General features: G+C 35.1%; 1 protein-coding gene across 3 annotated transcripts in view; it reads left to right on the top strand.

Annotated features, from left to right (window-relative positions):
- The window catches only part of LOC106051190 (uncharacterized), a 118,259-nt gene that overhangs the window by 24,023 nt on the left and 66,375 nt on the right, over positions 1 to 27,861 (top strand). The window contains exons 2-7 of one of the 3 annotated variants that reach the window (XM_056019569.1): positions 1,531 to 1,604; positions 11,494 to 11,638; positions 12,722 to 12,802; positions 14,983 to 15,144; positions 15,950 to 16,085; positions 23,177 to 23,555. In XM_056019569.1, coding sequence (XP_055875544.1) covers positions 1,531 to 1,604; positions 11,494 to 11,638; positions 12,722 to 12,802; positions 14,983 to 15,144; positions 15,950 to 16,085; positions 23,177 to 23,370 — 792 coding nt within the window. In that variant the 3' untranslated portion in view covers positions 23,371 to 23,555. Of the gene's footprint in view, positions 1 to 1,530; positions 1,605 to 11,493; positions 11,639 to 12,721; positions 12,803 to 14,982; positions 15,145 to 15,919; positions 16,086 to 23,176; positions 23,556 to 27,861 lie in introns of those variants that run through there. The other 2 variants (XM_056019566.1, XM_056019567.1) reach the window with 2 other exon arrangements.

The following is a 27,861-nucleotide window of genomic DNA, read 5'->3' as shown; positions in this document are numbered from 1 at the left end:
GTGGTCAGGGTACTAAACGACTTACTTCACAATTCCGACAAAGGCCACATATCAATACTTTACATGCTGGACTTGTCCGCAGCCTTTGATACGCTAGACCATGAAATTATGATGGCCAGATTCTCTGCAACTTTTGGTTTAGCAGGAGTCGTCCAAAAGTGGCTTGGATCCTACCTGACGGAACGCACCCAAAGTGTAGTTGTTAGCGGGACGGAATCAACAAGCTTACTTTTGAAGTACGGAGTACCCCAAGGATCAGTTCTAGGCCCAGTACTGTTCACTATGTACACATATCCACTCAGCGGTGTCATACGGCCAACCGGCATCTTATACCATTTCTTTGCCGATGACTCACAGTTATACGATTCATCAGTACCCTCAGAGGTGTCGCATCTGGCAGAGAAAATCAGTAGTACCGTTGAAAGGGTGAGCGATTGGATGGTTGAAAATAAACTCAAGATGAACGAAGACAAGACAGAAATAATTAAGATTGGCACTAGGAACAATGTCTCAAAAGTTGAAAGCACAGATTCTCTCTTTATCACGAACTGCCATGTTCCTTTTGTCCATGTAGTGCGGAATCTTGGAGTTTTCTTCGAATCAACACTATCTTTCGACCCACACATAAGTCAGCTCTGCAAAGGTCTTATCTGTAGCTGCGCAGATTAGGCCAGATCCGACCATATTTAACAACGAAGTCAACAAAAACGCTAGCTGTGGCATTCATACTCTCCCGCCTTGAATACTGCAACGCCGTGCTAGCAGATATACCTGATGACAAAATAGCCAAGCTGCAACGTATACAGAACAACGCCGCTCGAATAGTCCTTAAAAAAACTAGACAAGATTCTGCTACTACGCTCTTGTGCACGCTCCATTGGCTTCCCGTGAAAGCGAGAATCGATTACAAGGTCGCCACACTTTGTCATCAGTGTAAATATAACAATGAGATGCCCTTGTACCTTAGGGAACTGATTACTCCATATGTCCCCAGAGAGCCCTGCGCTCAATGGACTCAACGCTTTTAGTAGTGCCACGTTTCTCCCTCAAAAGCTACGGTCTGCGTGCTTTTTCAGTTCACGGACCAAAGGTTTGGAACTCACTCCCCATTGATCTCAGACAGACAACATGCTACACCACTTTTAAGAAGAACATTAAGACCTATCTGTTTACAACTTTTTTAGATTAACTGTCATTTTAGCTCTCGTGTTTTTGTTTGTAATGTTATTACAGCGCCTTGAGCCTACATTTTGTTTGTTAACAGCGCTTTATAAATAAGATTATTATTATTATTTATAAATAAATTATTATGTCTGAGATTTAGGAAAATCGTTAGAGTGCTTTTCTAAATACTAATAGCTTTACATCTTTTTCTGCCTATGAAGAGAATTCATGCTAATAGTAGAAATAAAAAAATATATACATATAAATCATCACCTAAAGAAAATAACCAAGTGTTTTAACTATGACCTGGATAGATGTAAAAGTCCAAACAACACCTTTAAATAATTTCATTTTTTTCTGTTCTAGAAATGGTTCGCAATTGTTATTGTTGTGATCTTTATCTGCCTTTTTATCAGCGGCCAGACTAAACAGTTTTACAGGTAAGGTAACATGTTTGATAATATTACTTATAGCTGAAGGGCTGGGGCTAGATGGTTCGAATCCTCAGAGCAAATAAAAAATTGGGGTCTTTTGAAAATATAATTTACTTTCTACATTTACTATGCATTTCCACGGTTAGCCCAGGGACCAAGGCGAAATGTATTTCATGGCCCCAAATTAAAAAAAAAAAACACCGAAAAAAATGCAATTTACTAAAAACCTACCAGTATGATCTCAATCTAAATAAACATATAATAAAAATAAATAAACACACACACACACACATTTATATATATATATATATATATATATATATATATATATATAAAATATATATATATATATATATATATATATATATATATATATATATATATAGATAGATAGATAGATAGATAGATAGATAGATAGATAGATAGATAGCGTCCGTAAATTTCGTAAACATTGGGGTTGGTCTTATAAACCTTTAACACAGATCAATTTTGATGGCAGCAGAGTCTCGAACAAAAGGGGAGTAATCCAAAGACTGGGAGATGTCTAGTTGGAGGAATCTTATTATCAGACTGTTTAGGTGTTCTTTAGTCATAAACATTCTAATACAAATTCTTGAAAGGCTGTAGCGACATTTCAACAGCAGTATTAAAACCATAATCGTGATTAAAAGTATTTATAGAAACCGAGACAGTATCCGGAACATTGTTTAAACATTTTTGAAATTCATTGGGTCAATATATTCAATATATTCATTGAGCGTAATATTCAAATCCGCTCAACATTTCATTAAATTGTTTTGGTCGAATTTTGAAATTTTTTGATGTTCTACAGAAATTCCAAGCGACCAAAGAGACGTTCCATTTGCTCAACAAGTGCTGTCAACTGCTTGATCTAAAATCATTGAAAATTTCACTCCATTTATTTTTGTTAAATCTGCCATCAATTATTTATTTATGCTTTATTGATCGGACTGTCGTCTCAAGCTTGTGTCAACTTGAAATGAGATTTCTAGTTGAATTCCTAATTCTTGAGCCGATTCACTGGCTGAAATGTTGATTGGATTCAAATACATTTTCATTTTATAAGCGGCCCCCGAAAGTGGAAAAGACGCTATTAGTTTTGTGTGGAATGTCTGTCCGTCTGTCCATCCGTCTGTCGTCCGTCCCGTTTAGATCTCGTAAACTAGAAAAGATAGTGAAAATCCGACATCAAAATATTTTAGACCATTCAAAGGTCTGATGCAACGGCTACTTTTTTAAAAATCACTTATGCAAGAAGTTTTTTCATAAAAATACACCACTTTTATAACTATTCACTATTAATAGTAACATATGCTGGAGGCAATTTAGTAGGCGAGATGACAATATACCATATTTTTAATATATGTATGAAAACGGTTATAGCTTCTTTGTCAAAAAAATCTTTTTTTTTTCATTTGTATTGCTAAGTTATGTAAGTTCAATCATACTAACTACTACATTTACACACAAAAAAATGTTTATTTTTTTAAGCGAAAAAAAATATTTTGTATGCATATAAGTTGGTCATAAATTAAAACAACAATTAATAAGTAGTTTTTCATATTATCGCGTTAACTGTTGCGTTCACATACCTGTGTATTTTTTATGAAAGTGTTTTTTTCTTGAGAAATGAGGGATTATCTTTTTACAAAATACAAACATCTTTTTACCAGAGATCGTTTTTTATAAAGACAGAAATGTTTTATTCTTGAGGAATAAGAGATTTGCCCTTTACAAAACAATTAGATCAATTAGATATTCATTATAAGACATCAGTTAGGCCAGGTTTACATCTAACTTCACATTCAATTCACCTATCCTTTGGTCTGCTGGACCACTGGGGCACCACACAAGATCCATCAACCTTCTTTCTCCATTCTTCTCTGTCATTTGTCTTTGATATAATTTCTTTCTGGTGTTCTTTCTCAAAATATTGAAACCTGCCTTTTTAACTGCCTGGGTGGACCACTTCGTGGACCGATTTTGAGTTAGTTTGTGTCTCCACACAAACTGTCTTTGTAACCTTGTTTTTCTCTTTCTTTTTTTTTTTTGTCTTGATGCGAGATTTCTCGATTACGTGCATAAAACGTTAACGAATTCTTGCTTTATAAATTTATATAAAATTTATGCTTTCAATATTTAAGTACAAATAACAGGTATCTTGTATACAGCGTACATGTTATGAGGCTATTGTATTGATAATTAATAATATGATAATTAATAACATATCTTTAGTTAGGCTATTTTTTGGTGTCACCATGTAGATAAACGTATACAAACTTCATAACCTATCAGTGTTTAGGCTCAAGTAGTAGTAATGGAAACAAGAAATATTTTTTTTAGTTCACAATTGAAGAAACTTTCCCTATTTTAATTGGTGACATAATTAACGCCCTTGTGGTTGACAGATGCGACGTATTGCTGATTATTTGCAATGATTCTTTTCAAGGACATGGGCGAGATATTGATGAAGGTACACCCCTCCTTCAGGGCTTATCTATTATTTTTTTCAAGACAGAAGGAGCCATATACACCCCTCTTCCAGGACGCATCCACTGTCTTTCGAGACACAAGGAGCCATATACACCCTTCTTTCTTGGTGAGTCCATTGTCTTTTGAGACAGAAGGAGCCATATACACCCTTCCTTCTAGAGGAATCCATTGTCGTTAATATTATGTTCCGATTTTTAAGAAAAACAACTTCCTAACAACAAAGTATGGTATGAAAATATCTCCACAAGGCAAGGAGCCATATACACCCTTCCTTCTAGGTGAATCCATTGTCTTTTGAGACAGAAGGAGCTATATACACCCTTCCTTCTAGGTGAATCCATTGTCTTTTGAGACAGAAGGAGCCATATACACATTTCCTTCTAGGTGAATCCATTGTCTTTTGAGACAGAAGGAGCTATATACACCCTTCCTTCTAGGTGAATCCATTGTCTTTTAAGACAGAAGGAGCTATATACACCCTTCCTTCTAGGTAAATCCATTGTCTTTTGAGACAGAAGGAGCCATATACACCCTTCCTTCTAGGTGAATCCATTGTCTTTTGAGACAGAAGGAGCCATATACACCATTTCTTGTAGGTGAATCCATTGTCTTTTGAGACAGTAGGAGCCATATACACCCCTTCTTCTGGGCGCATTCACTGTCTTTCGAGACAGAAGGAGCCATATACAACCCTCCTTCTACTATCTCCTGCAAAGTCAAGATAGCTGTGTGATCCAGTAGAGTTTTAGATGGAGCTAAAAGAGGGAAAAGATATCTATTAAAAAAAAAATCATAATTTGACCCTAATTAGCATCAGATAAACAATGCAAGGATCTCTAGCATGGACATACTCTGGTGTATACTTGTATTAGTCTATACGACATTAACCATTGCCTATGTAACAAACGTTGGAGGTGCACGAAATTATTAGCATAAGAGATTTCTCATTCTGTGCTGATACTTTGATCTTTACCATGTTTAATTTACCAACGCTAATCTCATTTGCAAGGTTTTTTTTTAATCTTTAATCAAATATATTAGCCTAGAAATTCTATATCTAGAATCTACAACGATTTTAATTAGAATATAAATCCAGATCTAGTTTAAAAAATCTAGATATACTGTAAACAAATCTAGATCTAGTTTTAAAAAAATCTAGATTAGATGTAAATCTAGCTATTATGCCTTTTTTTTATTACGAGTCAGATCACGAGGTTTAATAAACAATACTATACCGAGTTGTTTTAGTATTTAATTTGAAGAATTCATTTCATATGATGTCAAAGGAAAAAAATCCACTACGTCACAAGACCTAGTTAGACTAAAAATGTCTCATCAATACGATCAAAATGTCGAAGGATCATAGACATTGGTGCATCGAGTGAGTTCTTTTAGCATTTCATTATATCATTTATAATTATGCCATATGACTTCAAAAGTAAAAAAAAAAAAAAACTACGCCACACGCCTATTTAGACTAAAAATGTTTTCATCAATACAATCCAGTTATCGAAGGTTCATATACATTGGTGCACAGTCTTTTTTAGCGTTATATTTTTTTAAAATCCATTACGTCACAATGGGCTAGTAACAAAATATGTTTTTAATAGCACGAGAGATTTAACGAGGTTCAAACTTTTTGGTGCACCGAGTTTTAATAGAATTCATTAACAGATATATATATATTAGGATTAAAGCCCCATTTGTTGTGCGTTTTGTCCGTCAGTCTGTCTGTCCGTCATGTTAATTATCTAAAATCAAAACTAAAAGCTATTGAAAATTTGATTAACCTTTAATTTTCATTCCGAAACATCGCAATAGTTTTAAGTATCTATAACATATTGTTCCAGACACTGGCGGATCCAGGGGGGGGGTCGGACGAACTTTAGTATAGGATTCACACAGTTTGTATACGAATTTATTACTTATGTTAAAAATATATACTAATTATTTATATTTCAACCTATTTTTAGATTATTTCGCCCCCCCCTCTAGTATGTTGGCCGATTTGGTGGGGTCGGGAGGGGGCGATGGTATCAATCCGCCCCCCCCCCCTACACTTTCGAGTGGGGGGGGGCGGTCTATTTATTGGTAGAAATGACAGCCTGCTAACAAAATCAATTAAATATCTATATCCTTGTAACTTGTTATTGTTATTTTAACCGATCTTTATATTATGTCGTTCCCTGTTTGCCGATTGGTGGGGGGGGGGGACGAATACCTCTTCTGCCCTTCCCACCTAAACCCTTTGAGTGGGGGGGGGCGGTCCGTTTTTATGGAGAAATCATAGTTTGTGAACAAAATTAGTTGAATTAATATATACATTTTATATTATGTCGCTCCCTTTCTGGTATTTTGGCCGATTCGGCGGGGTGAGGGGGAGGGGCGATTGCATATACTGCCCTCCCCACTCTAGCCCTCTGAGTGCTGGGGGGGCGGTCCTATTTTTGTGGAGAATCATAGTTTGTGAATAAAATTAGTTGAATATCTATATAATATAAACTACGTATTGATATGTGACCCATTGTAAATATGTCGTACCACACTCTAATCTCAAATTGTATCATTAGTAAATTTAAATGAAAAAGGGTTGTACCAGGTGGGAGGGGCGATACATGCAATCGCATTTCCCCCATCGGACAAATCAATATTTTTTCTTTTTGTATTATAGTTAAGAAATTACAAAATTTAAAAAATCTGTCACTAATATAATTTATATCTATATTATAAAGTAGAATGTGAGGGGTATGTATGTATGTATGTATGTTACTTATAGACATCAAAACCGCTTGACCAATCTTGATAAAACTAGGCAGGAATGTTCCTTGGGTACCAACTTAGACCGTAGTGTATGTATTGTAGCGCTAAAACAAACTTACGACCCTAAAAAAAATAAAGTTGTCCGACTCTATTACAGCTATAGTATTTTATGGATCTAGGCCATGTCTACAATGTTGACATGAGAAAAGATAGAAAGGATTTAGACCTAGATCTAATTTTAAGAAATACACTTTGCGCAGATAGTTTTTTACTTTGACACATGAAAAGACAAAAGAAGATCCATTGATTTCATTATATAATAAAATTAACCTTCAATTTTGTGTTTCAAAAGCATTTTTTACATTAATTAGTTCCTTATATCAGTGATTACAGATTTCCTGACGAACATTCTTTCATTAGACAATTCCGTAATGAATCGCGTACTAAATATTAATTCGTTTAATTGTTTACTTTATAATCCCATCCCTAGATCTAAAACTCTAATCCAACTCTAAGATGATAAAACTTCTCTTCGCACAGATAGTTTTATACTTTAACACATAAATATATTAATTAAAGTCCATTCATTTCATATTTTGATCAAATAAACATTAAAATTTGGTTTTCTAAAGCTACATTCGTTTACGAAAGCTGCGAAGCCGAGTTGAGATAGGCCTAGATCTATATTCATTCATGAATCGCGTACTAAAAATTATTTCGTTTAATTGTTCACTTTATAATCCCATTTATTTAACAAAGCTATCGCTCTTTTCGTTTTTAATAGATAAGAATGTATCGACTTCGGGTAAATCATTTTCGCAAAACTAATTTTATTTTCGTAGCGAAAGAGAAATAACGTGAAAGGATCATTAGCTACGTTTAACATACATCTAAATCCAATCCACTAGATTATTCAAAAGCAAATGTTTTAATTTTAAAAAATGGATTTAAGCCTATTAGCTATTTCGATTTGATAGCTTCATTCACACTATTTTTACATTGACACATTCGCTTTACTTATTACATTATTATTTCGTTTAATTGTTTACAAAACACTCTCAGTGACTATATCGAAAGTAATGCGCAAATAAAGACCCGCGGGTCGCGGGTAACATGTCTAGTATACTATAAATTAAATTCTTATATCGATTATCGAGTCGCCCCATACCTATTCTTTAATGCCAAATGCAATCATTAGCAGAAATTAGTAAAGGAGCGAGGATTAATCGTTTTCACTCTACCGCCATTCCCATTTCCAGACAGAGTTTTTGTAATTTCACATGAAGTTATCATAAATATTTTAAGAAAGACTTTGCATTGGAAAAGTGAGAATTCAAACGAAATTTTTCAGTATAAGAGTCATGATTGAGATGAGTTCTAAACTCAAATAACATTTTCATAGTCGCCTTTTCCCAACCTTTACTCAATCTGATATTTTTCTAGCTAAATAAATTTGGGACTATTACTCACAATTTATACTAGAGTTTTCTTGAATACTATTTATCGAATAAGTTTTTTTTCGGCGGCGATCCTGAAAGCAAAAATCTAAATACGTGGGGTATCCTATCTTTTCAAGGAACAAATCGGTTTTATTTGCAATGTATTATGGGCCTATAAATTCAAATTAGAATATTTTTCAAGTACAACATTATTCGAAAGGTCGTTTTTTAATAGTATGAATAATGAGCTTCAAGTCAGGAGAATCGTTTCTGCAGTGAAGAATGCAAGAAAACGCTTTTGGCGTCGGGGCTTCGCCCCGAACTTCATTTATGGGTAATGAGTTGTAGATGTCAGGAGAATGCGTTTCTGCAATGAAGAATGCAAGAAAACGCTTTTGGCGTCGGGGCTTCGCCCCGAACTACATTGTGAAGAATGAGCTGTACTTCTCAGGAGAATGCGTATCTGCAGTCAAAAAAGCAAGAAAACGCTTATGTCGTCGGGGCTTCGCCCCGAACTTCAAACGAGAACCTTATAGCGCTGCCCCATTTGTTTTGTTTTTTGCCGAAGGTTGAGAAATGCTGCTTTTTTTATTCTCACATTTATATATATATATATATATATATATATATATATATATATATATATGTGTGTGTGTGCGTGCGTGTGTGTGTGTGTGTGCGTGCGCGCGCGCTGTATGCACGTTTATGCGTAGGGCTAGGGTTTACTGGGCGTTAGGGTTAGGGTTTGGAAAAAAATCGCCCCCCCCCCACTCCAAAGTTCTGGATCCGCTAGTGGTTCCAGATGTATGTATATATAGATAAAAAAAATAGAATTCTAGATAAATCGTATACCGTTAATTAAATTTTTGGAATGGTCTCGTATGAAAGTTAAATGTTCCATAGCCTTGTGGAGATATTTTCATACCATACTTTGTTGTTAGGACATAATATTAACGATAATTAGATTTTAAAACATTTAGCTAAAAAATATTAAATGTAATGTACGACAGAATTGAGATTTTACATAAATAGAGTTAGAATGTTTTTCATAAAATCTGGAACAATCGATATTCGTAAATGAGAAGTAGATTATTTGTTTTATTTAATAAAAGAGGGATTTCAAGCAGTTATTTGTGTTAGTAGATTTTCCATATAAAATTTGGAATAATTTTGGCGACGATTTGTAAGAAAATTTAAGTAATGTATGTTGATTTCTTTTTCGAAACTAAATCCGAATCATTCTTTTACAGATAAATAAAAATTCTGTAATTATGTAAAGAAAGTCTAAAAGTGTTTTTCATTAAACGTTTTTAGTAAACTACTTTCTGATTTTAAAATCCTGAACAACCTATTGTCGATATTTAAAAAAAAAATCATTTGACATACATTTGTTTTAAGTTGAAAATACGGAACAATTGGATATCGATATTTAAGCTATAGTGACTTATTGTACAAGAATATAAGGATAATGTAAGTCAATGATGTTATTTCAAATAACCATTTGACATATTTCTTTTTATAAAACAACATCCGGAACAACTTCATAGTTCTTCATAGTTCATAGGAAAGAAATTACATGTAATATAAGTTAGAAGAGCAAACAAACATTGGTTGGCATTGATTTGTTTTTTAAAAAAACATCTGGAACAATCTATTATAGATACTTAAAACTATTGCAATGTTTTGGACGGAATATTGAAGATTAAATCAGATTTTCAACAGCGTTTAGTGTTTTTTTTTTTGTTTTTTTTTTTATATAAACATGACGGACAGACCGACCATAAATCAAAACTCATAAAAAATAAGCGGCTTTTATCCTGATGAGGTCACTAAACAAAAAGTAAATAAAATCTGATTATTAAAAATGTTTTAAGACATTAGTTTAGCACCATATCATGCCGCGGCGTTACGCTACTGCACGAAAGTCGCTGCATAAAAAGTCCATTTAAAAAAATGTGTGTGATATTTACACACAAAGTGCATTCTTAGCTATTAAAAACAAAGTTAGAAGAGCAAACAAATATTCGCTGGTATTAATTTGTCTTTCACAAAACATCCGGAACAATCTATTATAGATACTTAAAACTATTGCAATATTCCTGAATGAAAAATTAAAAGTTAAATCAGATTTACAATAGCCTTTAGTGTTATTTGTTAATCTAATCGTGACGGACAGACCGACCAACAGACAAAACGCACAAAAATAAGCTTCTTTTATTCGGATGGGGGCACTAAACAAAAAATAAATAAAATCTGATTTTTTAAAAAAGTTTAAGGAATTGGTTTAGCACCATAGCATGTTGCGACGTTACGCTACTGCACGAAAGTCGCTGCATAAAAAGTCCATTTTAAAAAATGTGCGTGACATTAACATGCAAAGTGCATTATTAGTCTTTATAAACAAACAAAAAGGTTTTCTTTTAATTTTAGCGTTTTTCCTTATGGAAGCCGCTAAAAATTTCAATTATCTATATAAAACATTACTAAGGGACGTAGACAAGGGACATTATTATATTTATTTCAGTATTTCGCCAAAGACAACATAAGTAGGCTCCCTTACATTATTAACCTACGACGATACTCAAATAAAATCCTAATTAAACGTGTTATGCTTTAAAAGAAGGTTCATAAATTGAAACAATAACAAAACACAAAACGCTATTTATACTACTTTCTATAATAGGCAATACTCCCTTTATACAACTTATACAGCGATTTAATTTCTTTTCTTTTATAACAAATACATGTTAGATTACGAAAACAATGGAACATTTTTTTTACTCCGCCCCATTTCCCCCTTCCCCTCCTGGTTAAGCAAATGTAGGTCTAAAGATCCACTGTATACTATTCCAATGATAGGCTTTCAGATTTAGTGTTAGAAGACGATGCGCAAAATGTTCCTGAACATTAATTTATTAAAGTCTTCAAGGAATAATGCCTACATGCGGAAATAGCCGAAGACGTGTAGTCCGTTGAAGACAAATTCTAACGGTCAAGTTTTCAAGTGCGGCCAACGAGCTAGCAATTCTTTACCCAACGCTATACATCAACTGTCAAATTTCTAGCAAAATCGTTAAAGCTATTTTCTAGATACATATCCAGGTTCCATACAGGTTCCATGAAGTTATGAGCTGTATAGATGTATTGATAAAATACGTAATTATGTTTTTCTATTGCAACAGGAAGGATGATGTTAATGTAGTTCGTCAGACGATACAGGATGACGTCAGTCACATAAAGAAACAAAGAGATACTCTTTCACGTCTGCTGAACCAAATGAAACAAATGTACGGCCAACAAAGTTGTCAAATGATGAAACTTCAAAAGGTAAACAAACTTGTCTAATCTAATATTTTTAAGTTACGACATTTCTGCCTTGATAAACAGTTTTACTGAAAGTTTAGGTCAAAAGTAGTTCAAGTATTTTTTTTATAAGGTATTTGGAAAAATAGAAACTTTGAAAGATTATTTTTTATAAATTGTGTTACAAAGTGCGTTAACTTTCTACATTTTGTCTTCATTCTTTGATTTTGTCTTCATTCTTTGATTTTGTCTTCATTCTTTGATTTTGTCTTCATTCTTTGATTTTGTCTTTATTCTTTGATTTTGTCTTCCCATCGCTTTCTCTGCCCACCTCTTCTTTTTTCCTGGTACTGTTCCCTGAGGGAAGGTCTTTGCGAGTCACATGAAACTTGCGATATGGTCAACGTGGGGTCCAATTGCCATTGTGATCGTGTTCCAAATCTTCTCATTTAAGATGTGATTTGATAATACTTAGTATTCATAAATTACTCTCAACGTGGCTAGCGTTAGTTTTCTACTATCTTTTGCACTCTTCAATACCTTTGTTAATATAACCAATATCCTCAGTTAAATAGTAAGACCACAGTGATCTGAATGTATCATTATTTCTATTAATAAAGATGGAATATCTCTAAACGTCATAAATACTTTGTTCTTAAATACAGTTTTCAATTGATATTCTGTTTGAAGAATGAAACTCCCGTACACGATATAACTAGTTAAAACAAGTATTTTTTTCTTTATTATCTGTGACTTTTAAAATTCGGAAATCCAATTTTTATCTTTTTTTTCTAAAGTAGACCAACCTGTAGCTATAATTAATCGAGTATTTTGTTTAAAATTTGGTGATATTTCTATACAGCACAAACCTTAAGCATTTATTTTTGTGAACAATATTTTTAATAATAATTGTTATTATTATTAAAATGTGCAAAAAAAAAAGATAATAATTTTAAATCAACTATTAGACCTTGAAAAATAAAGGACACTACAATTCGACGGACACGATGACTTAAACCTGGGATTCGCTGTTGTTTTTTTCTTTTGATTTATAATTTTAATTCGTAGTTTATAGGTCGATGTCTTAACCCTAACTCTTTCTTTCAGAATGATTCCAAAGTATCGGCTAACGGAGGATGGTGCGAGGAAACCAGCAGACCTAACAGCAAGTCACATATAACAGATCCGGTAAGGGAATACCCGTGCACAGACAGTAGGGAACTATCCATAGGAAAGATTACTTTATTTCTTGTAAATACAGTATGGAAATATTAATATGAAAAGCTACTTTATTTCTTGTAAATAAGGTATGGAAATATCCATATGAAAAGCTACTTTATTTCTTGTAAATACAGTATGAAAATGTTCATATGAATGGCTACTTTATTTCTTGTCAATGATTTACCAACTTGTCAAATTCTTTCTTTCCACGCTTCACTTTGTCTTAATGTTTCTTTAGGCGGGATTGAGATAAAAGTCACGTTTGCATTTTGCCATCGCATACATCTGGGTATCAGATACCAGGAAAGGAAGATAAATGAGTTTGTACTTGTACAAGTCAATACTCTGGTTGGCATAGAATTCCTTAATACTGGGAAGAGACGAAACATGAGCTTGTTTGGGCATAGTGTAAGACATGACTCACTGTCCAATGCCATCAATCAAGATACAGTGGAGGGAGCACAAAGACAAGCTGGCTGGAGAACATCAAAGAATGGACCGTCTCTGTCTTGATATCCTGCTAAGAACAGTTGCTGACCGTGAAAAGTGGAAGGATTTGGTTACGCGAACAGTCACTGCACCCCAACGACGAGGCTCAAGGGACAGATGAGATACATCTTTAAATTTAATTCATACAACTCGCTCATCATTAGCATATGTATGGTAGTGCTGTTGAGAACTACTCATCAAGATCTGTGATATAATGTTTCAATTGCATTTGTTTTTGGGTCAAAAGGCCAAAGTTGAAAGATCGTTTTCGCTGGTTAATGAACAGCATTTTTCTCACAAAGAAAAAGCTTCAGAAAATATTACGCATGGGGTTCTACACATTTCTGTGCTCGAATGATGAAGTGCAAAAGTCACATCGTCAGAGAAATATGATGCTTTATATATTTATGAATAGCTTCTGATTATATCTCGTTTCCTTAAACGAATTCTAGACCAAATCTTTTTTGATATATCTGTCAAATATTTTTTACCCTCTTTTTATGTTTTAGTATTTCTTTACAATACCTCCATTCAACTTGAACCTTCGTGGAAACTAAAACATAAAGCCTTTGCTCAAAGCTAAAAAAAGCTATAAAGTGCTTTGTTGTTGCTCAACGAATTATTTTGTGTATGTCAGGTTTCAAAGGTTGTCATGGCCGGGGGTGTCAATGGGGATAAGCTCCCATTGTCTATAAAATACTCCTAAATGCATGCGTCTCAGATAGCCTTTGACAACTAAGTCCAGCACCTGGCCTGCTCGTGTGGCTTAGATACTAAGCCCGGCGAAACTGCTCTTACTAACAGGTGAAGGGGTGAAGGCGGATACCTGGCGTTACAAAACCGGGAGCTTTGGGCAGATAGAGCTCGTCAGCCTAGTAAGGCAGTTCATCTAGGAGAGGGGTACTCTGACTTCGGTAACAAGGCTTCAGGAGACAACCTCGAGGAAAAATCAGGGGTGAAGCTCCTTAGGCGTTGGGAGTAGCAACTTTGAAATTCCCTCCGACAGCTTCTGCAACTAAGTTGGTGCCAAATGTAACGCGAAGCGTTCCTTTCGATCTCATCAGCAAGGTCAAGAGAGGGACCATTACATATGGGTCACCCATGACCTCTTATCTAAGGCCCAGGAATGCGCCCCGGAGAGGATGATTCACCTGGGCGCATCCATTGTCTTCCGAGACATAAGTAGCCATATAATGTCAAGTAAAAAAGTTCACCTTTCAGACCTTGAGATCTATGGGGCAGATGATGTAAAGGCCATCTGTTTATGTGGCCCACGGTTGACGAGGGTGTCATGTGGCCAGCGCAACGACCAACCGCCTTTACTTTTCCCCGACCAATGTCAGGTACCCATTAGAGCTGGTTGCACTGGCGAAATAAAAAATTCCAGTCTTCACTAGGATTCCAACCAGGGACCCCGATTCAGAAGCAAAGCGCTTTATCGTTCAGCCACAGCGCCTCCTTTTGAGTGTGAGTTCTTTTTTGTGTGTCTGTTGTTTTTTTTTTATAGTGGTTTTACTATATGGATTGTTTTTGTTTTTCACATATAAAAAGAGTGGAAGCAATCCTAACGCCCATGCCTAGGTAGGGTCAATAAAGTAGCGGTCTTTGTCTTACATTCTGGTACTGATGAGTCATAATCAATTACCATATTTTTGCAGGAATTTGCTACTGCTCTTAGCAGGTTTTTGACCCAAAAAACAGTCGGAAGTTTTGGAGATGGGCCAGGAACATACAAGAAACTCTTGGATAGGCTTGGTCAGGTGAAAAGTTATTCTTCATTCGATGGGGCGCCATTTTGTGAGACCGTTACTGGAGGATTGGTAAGTGGGTAGTTCTTTTTTCTGTGTAATATAAAAACTTGACAATGAAAATGGCTCCATTAACAAAACAATTTTGTTATTCTAAAATTCACGACCAACTTGACATATTTATGTTAACTGCCAAGGAAATGTATTATACACTGTGGGCCGTAGTATCTAGCATTGAGTGATGGTCAGATGTGGACAACAGGCCGTAAATTGTGTACAACTGATCTAGGTCTTCGCGTAACGTTCGCTCTGTTATTTACTTAACACAAGAATGCCATTGTCTAAATCCAGTATAGCCATCAGTGGCGTAGCTAGGGTGGGGGATTAGGGGGAGAATTTAAAAACCCACCGGGCCTCAACTTGAGGGGAGGGGGCAAATAAGTGTCTTTTACATTAAAAATTAAATATTACGCAAAATGCAGGGGTCTCTAATGAGATCCGGGCCCCCAAATGATGGAAAATTGCTAGCTACAACCCTGATAGCTATAAACATAGAACTATTCAAATATTTAGTTATAAGTATGTCAATACATTCAGTTTCAAAGAAATGGTTCACTCGTTCACAGCACATTAACCAAAAAACAAATGCACACTTTTATGCGCAATTGAACTATTACAGGTCAGGGCGACTAGTTTTAACTTGTATGCTATGCGAAAGAGCATGAATTGCTTTGATGTGTCCTATTGATCAGAAAAGTATTAGTATTATCGCTAGCATAACTTTAGATAGTGACTTTAAGAAAATTAATTTTTATTGATAATATTGGTATTGTTAATGATAATTTAGGTGAGTTTTTTAGACTTGACTGCCCCACAGTACGGCCTTCCTATCTTCGACTGGATCGTCAGTATTGAAGTAGCAGAGCACATCCCGGCAAAGTTTGAAGAAATTTACCTGGACAATCTGGCCAGACATGCACGCGAAGGAATCATTCTCAGCTGGGCTGTGCCAGGTAAGCTTGGGAATCATACATATTGATAAAGTTCACGTGTGTGCTTGAAATTTATTATCTCTGTCTTCAGAACTAAGTCTGATCACCCAACTCCATTATATTGCTGGAGCTACTTTGTAAAATAAAACACTTTTATTCCTCAAAATGGAATCACGACAAGAAAATATAGAAAAATACTTTGAAAACTAGTGATAGGAACTAAACTAAATTTAAAAAGTTAAACTAAAACTAATTTTAAACTAAAATAAAGTAGTTAAACTAAAAGTTTATTATGAATTTTAAAATATAGTTAAACTAAACTAAGAAAAATTAATTAAACCATCCAAACTTTCAAAACGTTTTTTTTTCAAGGGGGTGATCTAGACCTAGGTAATCATCTGACTTTGCCTGAGTAAAGTTTGATCTAATTCTTTTAGCATTGTAGAAATGTTTCTCTATAATAAAATCAGTAATAAGAACGTTATTGCACACACACACACAAAATAATTTTAAAAAATGTAAATAAATATGTGTGCTTGTATTTTATCTTTGAATTAAAACCTTTAGAAAAGAAGAATACTTTAATTTTTTAAAACGTAAATTCAATTATTATATAACGGAAATTTTTACTTATACCGGTAAAGTTTGAAATCTCATCAAATAAAATAGATACAGAATTTCACATGAGATGTCGTAACCAGAGAATATATAGAAACGAAATTGTTGGAGTTTTATGAAACATTTGCCCTTCTAACTATTTTAGTGTAAATACATGCTTGACCGGTACGTGACGTTTTGGCGCCGCCGTTTTGGCCCCGCCGTTTTGGCGACGGGACGTTTTGGCGCCAGCCATTTTGGCGACGGGACGTTTTGGCGCGAGATATCATTTGACGATAATTTAATAAGCACGTATCTTTTATAACAATGTTTATTTCACTCTACCATAATATTGTATGTATAGTATGAATTCTAACACCGTTCAGTGAATTGTTGTTGTTTTTTAATTATAAAGGTTTTGCTTATTTCATGAATATAGGTCTATAATAAGTCAGATTCCTGAATCGTAATGACATGCTATATGTGAGTTCTGCTAATCGCACTGGATGACATTTTTGGATTTCTTTCCAAAAGATTTTTTTTTATTTGACATTAGTGTAATATACGAACAAGCTAAGTGTCACACTGTAATATAACAAAAACCATGTTAACATCTAAAGCTCTATTACGCTGAATGACGACAACAAATCCACACATAGTAAAGATCAAGACACGGAATGTGGTCAGTACAAACTCTAACGTGAAAAGATATATTTTGAGAAATTGGGTAGGGGTGATTTGGGTGACACATCTCACATTGACGCAGGTAGAGTTAAACAAATGAAGACAAGACCAGCACCGAGCACTGGTCGTTGGCGTCATGCGTCTGGCGATCATCTCCTTGGGAATGGTCATTACATGTGACACCTATCCTCCCCCTCTCTTCTGCTCACATTTCACTCCTTGTATATACTCTTTCCTCCACCCCTCCCCTCTCTCACGCGATTTTTGTTTTTAATTTTAAAGTAATTTCTGAAAAAACTTTTTTGAAAATAAAAGTGTGCCTCTTAATAAACACACATACACAAGCCAAAATGTTTATTAAAGAAAATGATGTGAAAAACAAACACACATTTACATTTAGTACGTGAAAAATATGTGTTAACACAAATACTCATGCAAAACATAGATATGAATAATTCTTTTAAAAGAAATAATACAATAAACGTACATAATGTATTTCGCGCCAAAACGTCCCGTCGCCAAAACGGCTCGCGCCAAAACGACCTTCGCGCCAAAACGGCGGGGCCAAAACGGCGTCGCCAAAACGGCGGCGCCAAAACGTCCTGCTTCGATGCTTGACTAACCAAGCCAATGTGTTACTTTCTTGTTTAGATCACTCACCTAACACTATTGCATAACCGTTAAACGCGCTAGGAAAATAATGCGGAGTTTGTCTTGTCAGTATGGACTGCACACAACAGTACACTAGGCCTACATGTGCACGTCTATCCGAACAGGTTGTTTTAATCAGTCGGTCACATGTACAGTCGATATACTTTTTGGGCAGGGAGGGTGTGTAACTATTTTAGTGTAAAGATGGAATTACGTACATGCTTGACTAACCATGTCAGTGTTATTTTCGTGTCTGACCACTCCACATTGAGCAAACACTATTGCATAAAGCGCAATAAAATAACACAGGGTGGTCTTGTAGTGTCATCGGATACACATGTACAGTAGGCTATACTAAGCATACACGTGGACGTCTGTCTGTACATGTTAAAATCAGTGGACACAGTCTATTTACTTCCATAACTTCTACCAGCATCTTACTTTACCCTCTTCAAATCCAGACTAACAAAATAATTGTTAACTGCATCATTTTTTTTTTGGATAAAGTTGTTGATATCACGTGACCAGAAAACAGGGATGTTGTATTTTAATCGCTACCACAAGTTGAAAAGTTTTACAAATTTTAATTAAACTTTGTAGTTGTAACTAATAAAAAATTGATTAAACTACGATTTTAACTAAAATATGTTTTTCTAATTCAACTTTGGCCTTTTTTAAAATTGTTTAGTTAAACTAAAAGTTTCTAACTTTTTAATTAACTTTTGCCCATCACTATTGAAAACAAATCTAATAGTTTGGATCAGTCATGTAATTAATTTTGTAACAGATCTAGATTTAAAAACAAAGCATTTATTATAAAAAAAAATTTTTTTAAAGTAGAACAACTTGAATTTGAACTTATTGTTCAACCCTTCTCAGGCTTCTCAAGCCAACACGATAACCAGAAGGTAGTGGCGAGCCTATGAACGAAGATTGTAAAGTTATCTATTGTTTCTATAGTGTCGTCCTATTGTTTAGGTTTTGTTTACTATGACCCAGACCTATAAAAGGGACTAATTCGGCTTTTACCATCACTTCATTCAAGTACAATTTCTTTTCTTTGTTTGAGAAACCAAACAAAATAATTAATTACCAATAGTTAATTAGCTAATAAGTTAATTTGTGTAATTTTTTAATTGATTCTTGTGTTGTCAGGTAAAATAAAAGAATCGTGCAAAATTTCAGCTTGATCCGAGATGGGGTGTGAGAGAAATCACGTGTACAAACTTTTTACCAGACAGAGTGAATTGATATAAGCTTTGTAAAAATATTAAACAAAATCTACACTAACACAATGTAATTAAAATTTTAATTTGACAAGTAGATTCACAAAACATAGACACAATAAAACCATGTTCTAAAACTCAACAACACCGATTATTCTCTTCTTTTTTGATATACCCAATAATTCCCAAGAAATAACTCGAAATCTTTTTGCTAGTACTATGGAAATTTCAGTGTCAAATATGAGCAAGGTATCATATTTGATCGACGCTATTTAATCATAAACAACATATTTATGCAAACAATTAAACCTTGATGCGTAATTATGTGTATCTTCTCGAATTATTTGCTATAAAGAACTCATTTTTATCAGAGACATTGACGAAGATTGACGCATACATTACGTGACAATATATTCGACGCGGGTGTGTGTGTGTCGGAGGGGATAAGAAAACCGCCAAGCGTGACGAAGGACGAGCTCCGACCTTGAGGAAGATTCAATGGCGGACTGGGTGTCAAGGTCGGCCTGGGCATTTCTATACAATCCGACCCACAAAAGTACATGCCATATAATAGGCATCGAATTATACATATCCTCAAAATCATTATGCTAAGTTTCATAATGTGACAAAAACTCCGTGAACTCTGTTTTAACTAAATGACACTTTAAATAGGATTTTTTTTAACGTGAAAAAAAATCATGCTACCATATAGGCCTGTATTAACATAAGCATGTACTTGATATATTCACATACAAAGGCTCGTTAAAATCCCCCATCAACGAACTATTAGACTGTGGATTACCCCTAGATTCATGATACACCCCTGTTATAGATGCAGAATTTTTAAGATATAACATTTATTGACAGGGGTGTATCATGTCACTATGCTGTCATTTACGTAAGGAGCTTGTGAATATAAAATATAATAATATATAAATAATATAATAATATAAATAATATATAAATAATAATATAAATAAATATATAATATATGCTTGTGCATATAAAAGATGTGTAAAGAATAGGCTGATAAGCATCATGACAAAAAGCAGAACATTTCATGGAGATGGCTGTTGATAAAGACAATCTACGAGTAAAGCCATAGCTCTCAATACTTATATATATATATATATATATATATATATATATATATATATATATATATATATATATATATATATATATATATATATAAAGGTTACAAAGACAGTTTGTGTGGAAACACAATCTTGAAATCGGCCCCCGAAGTGGTCCACCCAGGCAGGTAAAAAGGCATGTATTAATATTTTCAGAAAGAACATCAAAATGAAATTCTATCAAAGACAAATGAAAGAGAAGAATGGAGAAAGAAGGTTGACAGATCTTCTGTGGTGCCCCAGCGGTCCATCAGACCAAAGGATAGGTGAAGGGGAATGTGAAGTTAGATGTGAACTTGGCCTAACTGATGTCTTTTAATGAATATCTAACTGATGTAATTGTTTTGTAAAGGGTCAATCTCTTATTCAAATCCTCAAGAAAACAAGATTACAAAGACAGTTTGTGTGGAAAACATAAACTCAAAATTTGCCCCCGAAGTGATCCACCCAGGCAGGCTTCAATATTTTCAGAAAGAACATCCATATGACATTATATCAAAGACAAATGAGAGATAAGAATGGAGAAAGAAGGTTGACAGATCTTGTGTAGTGCCCCAACGGTACAGCTGATCAAAGGATAGGTGCAAGTGAATGCAAAGTTAGACGTGAACCTGGCCTAACTGGTTCTCCCTTTCAGACCTTGTGGGACTCTAGGGCAGATGATGTAAAGTTCATCTGTTTTTGTGGCCTACAGTTGACGAGGGTGTCATGTAGCCAGCACAACGACCAACCGCCTTTACTTTTCCCCAACTAATATCAGGTACCCATTGGAGCTGGGTGGACTCAGAGGCGCCTAAGGATTCCGAAGTAGAAAATCCCAGTCTTCACCAGGATTCGAACCCGGGTCCCCCGGTTCGGAAGCCAAGCGCTTTACCGCTCAGCTACCGCGCCTCTCCTGGCCTAACTGAAGTCTCATAATTGATGTAATTGTTTTGAAAAGGCTAAATCTTTTATTCGTATGTTAAAAAAAAAAATATTTTCGCAATAAAAAATTTTGCACAAAAATGACGTTTACAAGATTACTATTTGTTTTCATTAAGGTCTAACTTATAATGCATACTAATTAGCCTTTTCTCTTTAAAAAGCTTCTTGCATAACTGATTTAAAAATTAGATTTTTCGCTTTAAGAAAAAAAAAAAAAAACTGGCCGTTGCATCAGAACTTTGAATGGTCTAAAATATTGTGATGTCGGATTTTCAATATCTTTTCTAGTTTACGAGATCTAAATGGGACGGACGGACAGACGGACAGACATTTCGCACAAAACTAATAGCGTCTTTTCACCTTTCCGGGGCCACTAAAAACATTTCCGTAAAAAAAACAAAAAACAAACACTTCTTAGTAAAGTATACTATCTCTGTAGTGCAACACTGCAGTTCACGCGATAATATGAAAAACTACTTATTAATTGTTGTTTTAAATTATGTCCGATTTATATGCATACTAAATAGATTTTTTCTCTTTAAAATGTGTAAATGTAGTATCGATATGACAGAACTTACATAACTTAGCAATAATAAAAACAAATAATAAAAAAACAATTTTTTTCACACAAGATCTAAAACCATTTGCATAAATATGTTATAAATATGTTTAAATGCCACCTCACCTTCTAAAGAGCCTCTAGTGTTTGTTACTATTAATAGTGAATAGTTGTAAAAGTGGTGTATTTTTATGAAAACACTGCTTGCATAAGTGATTTAAAAAAAAATTATTATTTAAAAAATTAAATTTTTCGCTTTCAGAAAAGAAAAATGTAGCCGGTCTAAAATATTATGGTGTCAGATTTTCACTTTCTTTTCTAGGTTACGAGATCTAAACGGGACGGACGGACGGACAGACATTCCACACAAAACTAATAGCGTCTTTTCCCGTTTCAGAGGCGCTAAAAATGGAGAAAAAAAAATGAGACTATTTAGTATAAATTGCTTGTTGTTATATCCAAGTATCCAAGGTCCATTCTTTATAATCCATGTATAACATAAGAGAATAATGTACTTGATCATACTCATATAAGTAGGATTGAGTAAATCACAGTATTATCTAACATAAGAACTATACTGACCAACACATTAAGCATGACTGGAAAATGTTGGACTTGTAAAGTTAACTTAATGAAAGAGTTGTAAAATAGTTTAATTTTTTTATTTGGTGTAGCATTCTCATTAATTATATTTTATGAGGGAATTTCGCACATATTTAAACACTATATTTATATTGACATTTGCTTGAGATCAGAGGATAATGTACATTTCAGATGTAATACTTGGCAGTCCTTTTTTTTTTAAGCATGTCCATTTCGTGTGCAATCTAGGCAAAGTTTAAAAAGGCCAGTTAGTATGTCGACACGCGGACTGTCATAGAGGACTAACATAAATTCCATATATGCTGGAGGCTGGTGGACAGACTTTGGTTACAAATTTAGACGACGGAAGAAAACTGATATATACTTGACAGACTTATGGTACATATGTAGACGACGGAAGAAAAGTGAGATATAATGGATAGACTTATGGTACATATTTAGACGACGGAAGAAAAGTGAGATATACTGGACAGACTTATGGTACATATTTAGACGACGGAAGAAAATGGAGCTATATTGGACTTACTAAAATTGTATACATAAATAAGACGGACGTATAAACCAGACATGTGAGAAAGACTGTTGCAACACACCTGCAAGACAATGTCCAAACATAAACCACAAACATTGAATACATTCTATTTTTACTCAGATTATGTTTCGCTTGAGCCGATGATGTAATATATTTATACATATATTTCTGGTATTTCTATTTTCTGGTAACTATTTCAGGTCAAGGGGGATTATCTCACGTCAATAACAAAGCCATATCAGATGTCATCAAAGAAATGTCTAAAAGAGGTTTCCATATTGACATCCAAGCTGGCGAGCCACTCAGAAAAGCTTCATCTCTTGTATGGCTTCAAAAAAATGTTCATGTTTATTATAGAACTTTCAAAGAGACTTTGAGAGAGCTGGATGCTTGATTTCATTAAGAAAATACAAGTTTGTGTGTGTGTGTGTGTGTGTGTGGTGGGGCTTTTTTCTATAAAGAACTTGTTGCTTAATAAAGAGAACATAAGTATTTTTTACAGATTTAATTTGGTACCAATATTTACATGTCAATAATATATGTGACTCTCGTTTTGTATTAAATAGATATTTTAAGACACAGTTATGTTTTGTTTTGTTTTAAATCTGGTTTATAAATTTGTTTTTTTTTTGTATGTTCTCAATGAACTGAGATTTTTTTTCAAAGTTTTTTTTAATTATGTAAACAAGAACACTTATTTCAAAACAATATACAGACGTAACAAGTTAACATTGAGTTAAACCAGGGATCCAAGTGCATTCATATGGTGAGTCTTCCGTTCCATGACCACGTGACCATTACACTTTGAGCGTTTCGATGCTAGAAGTGGTGAAATCAAGACTGAACGTTCGCCTTTACATTCCACGCAGAACTGAATGATTGCTTCATTGAACAGACGAAACTAAAACATTTGCCATCTTTGACCTGCGGAATGAGTGTGTAGTCTTTGTTTTTTATTACAATTTCTATATGTAGTTGTGGAACAAAAAAGAAACTAGAATTGAGTTTCGAAAATATTTCCCAGCATGGGATTAAAAAAACGTATACTCAGATTGTAAACAGATAAAAAAAATGTTGACAATGTTGGATAATCAAAACTAGAATCTAGATGATACACCTGATTGCTAACTTTTATCATTTCTAAATTTTTGTACTGCGATTATTTGAACACTATTTATACGCGTGTTTGAAAGACAAAGAAGTCTGATGATTTCCCTTGTGTAACAAAAATTGCCCTACTACAGCAGTCATATTTATGACTTAATTAGAGTCTGGGTTTGAAAACGTTGAAACATGTTTTCCTATTTAGTTTTTAAAACATATTGTAAGGACTCTGCCTTGCGCACTGCCACCTTACACAATGCAGTGCAACATTTAGTACTTGACAAGAACACACTGATAATAAGGCAACACAGATTGTTGTGGTCACTGACTCAAAATCTGAACTACAGGCTTTGCAAAGCCCCGGACCATGGCCCCCCAATATCAACATTGTCATCATGGCTTCACATAACATTAAACAACACTATGGCACCCCTGTAATTATGCAGTGGGTACCGAGTCACATAGGTGTCACTGGCAACACAATTGCAGACTCTTTGGCCCACCAGGGAGGGCAAATTCCACCCACTGATCAGGCTGTAAGCTTTCATCAAGCCCTGGCTATAATACAAAAAACAAAAATGGGAAAGTGGTTTGAGTGCTGAGACAAGTCCCAAAAAGATCGTGGAGTCAGGGAGCGCATGAAGCGCCCTGACCGCACTTCCCCGTGGTGGAGGCTGTCCAGGCATGAGCAAGCTATTATAGCACAGTGCAGGACAGGCCACTGTCCTGTTGGCTCATATTTCTCGCGGCTATGGCCAAATTTTGATTCACGGTGCCCCCACTGCGGGGAAGAAGAGGAAACCGTGCCTCATATTCTATTTGACTGCCCCAGACTTTTTTTTGCTGATCTCCGTCTCGACAGGTCTGGGAAACCCAAAATTCTCGACCTGTATGTCGACATTTATGCACTACGCAAGACAGCAGGATTTGAGCCTCTCAAGCCCTCACTCTAATGGAATTTGATGATAATTATGCAAAGCACAAAGCGACAAGACGTAATTAAGGAGTCTAGTGTAAGTGAAATAGAGAACAAGCTAAATATAAAAATACTGTGCGTTTTTTTCGAAGGGATAGAACTCCACACTTACTACTTTGAATCTCAATAATGTAGAAGTTATTTTTAAAATATCAAACAAAATAATAAATTACTATTTTATAATAAACTAATTGGTTAATTATTAAAATCGATTCATGTATTTTTTTTTGGTCAAAAAAAAAAAAAACTGTTTAAAGTTTCAACTTTATCCGAGAATGAGTCTAAGTGAAATAACAATGGGACAAACCCTACATACATAGCCATATATGTGAATACAGAAGGATTAATTTCCTTTGCTGGTATCAAACACAATAATTAATCACCAGTTATTAATTAACTAACTGCTTAGTTATTTTCTTTTTATGAATTCACGAATTGTCTTCGACAATAAATAGTTTAAAATTTTTTAAAATTTCAACTTGATTCGAGAATGGGTGTGGGATAAAAAATTTTTTAACAGATTAACAGACAGACAGAGTGGATCTAAGCTTTGTGACAGACAGACAGAGAGGTTCTTAGCTTTGTGACAGACAGACAGAGTGGATCTAAGCTTTGTGACAGACAGACAGAGTAGATCTAAGCTTTGTGACAGACAGACTGAGTGGATCTAAGCTTTGTAACAGACAGACAGAGTGGATCTTAGCTTTGTGACAGTTAGACAGAGTGGATCTAAGCTTTGTGACAGACAGACAGAGTGGATCTAAGCTTTGTGACATACAGACAGAGTAGATCTAAGCTTTGTGACAGACAGACAGAGTGGATCTAAGCTTTGTGACAGACAGAGTGGAGCTAAGCTTTGTGACAGACAGACAGAGTGGATCTAAGCTTTGTGACAGACAGAGTGGATCAAAGCTTTGTAAAAAGACGCCTTCTTCGTCCTGCCATATAACTGGCGTGTGAGCATTGAGCTACTTATGGGAGGTTGGTCTGGAAAGTGAGGCTGGTGAACAAGTTAACCTAAGAAGAAAACTCCATGTGCGAACTCAAGGATTGATAGACACCGTTGGAATAAGTCATTATAAAGAAACATCCTTGAACGCTTCCTCGTTATCTACATCTGAGTTCTCTCCTATAAATTAACTAAAATAATTTACTTTACGAGTCGACCCGCGGAGTAGCATACGCCACTATTTAGTGACGGGTGAACACTTCCTGAAAGACACAGTTGTTGGGCAAACGACTGTGTGCGCATGCCTGGAGAGCAAGGAAGGCACGTGTGCGGGCAGGAGGGGGCGGAGGAGGATTAGAGATTCGGCGTGCGTGCGTGCGTGGTGTTTAGCATTTTTGTTTTATAATTTGTACATACAGACACAATCATTTACGCATCAATTTCCTTTATATGGGGAAATATGCTTTAAAACAAGCAAAATAGATTGCTTAATACAAAAAAACAAAACTTATTAGATAAAGTTATCTATTGGAAAGAACTGCTAATCACAGCCATTTATCTGAAGAAGACAGGGTTTATTTCACTGTCGAATCCAGGGGGGGGGGAAGGGCTGTAGGGACAATCGCCCCCCCCCCACTCTGCCGTTGGGGGCGGACGAATTTTAGTAGAGAAATACACAATTTATTTACGAATCCGTTACTCATGTTAATAATATATACTATTTATTTATATTTTAAACTAATTTTGGATTATATCGCCACTTCCTTCTAGTATGTTGGCCGATTTGGTGGGGCAGGGTAAGACGATTGCATTAATTCCGCCCCCCCCCCTCCGACCCTTTCTTTCGAGTGTAGGGGACGATCCATTTTGTTTTTACATAAATCACAGTTTGTTAACATAATTCGTTACATATCTATATGATAAAAGCTATTTATTAATATATACTGTAATAATTCTTTATCTGTAAGTCGTTCCCTTTCTCGTATTTTGACCGCTTCAGGGGCGGTCGGGAGTGGGGGGGGGTGGCGATTGCATCTACTTCCCTCACCACTTTTAACTTTTGAGGGGGGGCGGTCCAATTTTTAAGCAGAAATCATAGTGTGGGAACAAAAGTAGTTGAGAATCTTTATAATATTACTTATTGACATTATGTATATTATAAGGGTCACGGATTGCAGATGTCATACACAACAGAATCAGAAAGAAGGGTGAAAATGCAAAGGCGCCTGGCGATTGCATCTGCCCAACCTTCGATCGCAGCTCTTTAGTCACACAAGAAGTTTCAAAGGGAAAAGATCGTCTCTCGAGACGTAAAATGCCATAGAGATTGCCCGCGAATCATGTAGGACAGACGCAGCAGGTATCTTCAAAATGTCTTTATAATGTTTGCGTATAAGTCTAAAGAAATAAAGATGTATTACTATCAGCTGGTCACTGGTATACAAGTACCTCCAAAGTACACATGACTTTTCACAAAGACACAAGAACACTGTATAACAATAGAGGCTTATACAATTTTTTTTCTTCCAACAAAGATGTGTTGTCTGTCCGTAACTAATCTAAATGAACAATAGAAAGATTGATAAAAAATCTGCTTTTTTATTTAAGCTACTAGCCATATGTTACCCGCGGCCCGCGGGTCTCAATATGCGTGTTATTGATATAGTACATTAGAATAGTTTGTGGGAAGCGTGGTCGAGAGGCTGAGTACGCTTGAACTTGGCTTGGCTTGGCTACCTATGATGGGGGCTCGAGGCTCGACAATAATAATTACAAACAATTGGCAATGTTGGACTAATGCGTTTCGTTTCTTTGATTAAAAACTATGATCATAAATTGTGCCGGAAGTGCCTTTT

The sequence above is a fragment of the Biomphalaria glabrata genome, chromosome 2 (genome assembly GCF_947242115.1).
Source record: "Biomphalaria glabrata chromosome 2, xgBioGlab47.1, whole genome shotgun sequence".
Classification (NCBI taxonomy): Eukaryota; Metazoa; Mollusca; class Gastropoda; family Planorbidae; genus Biomphalaria; species Biomphalaria glabrata.
Note: the sequence above shows the minus strand (reverse complement) of the source record. Positions and strands in the feature narration are given on the sequence as shown.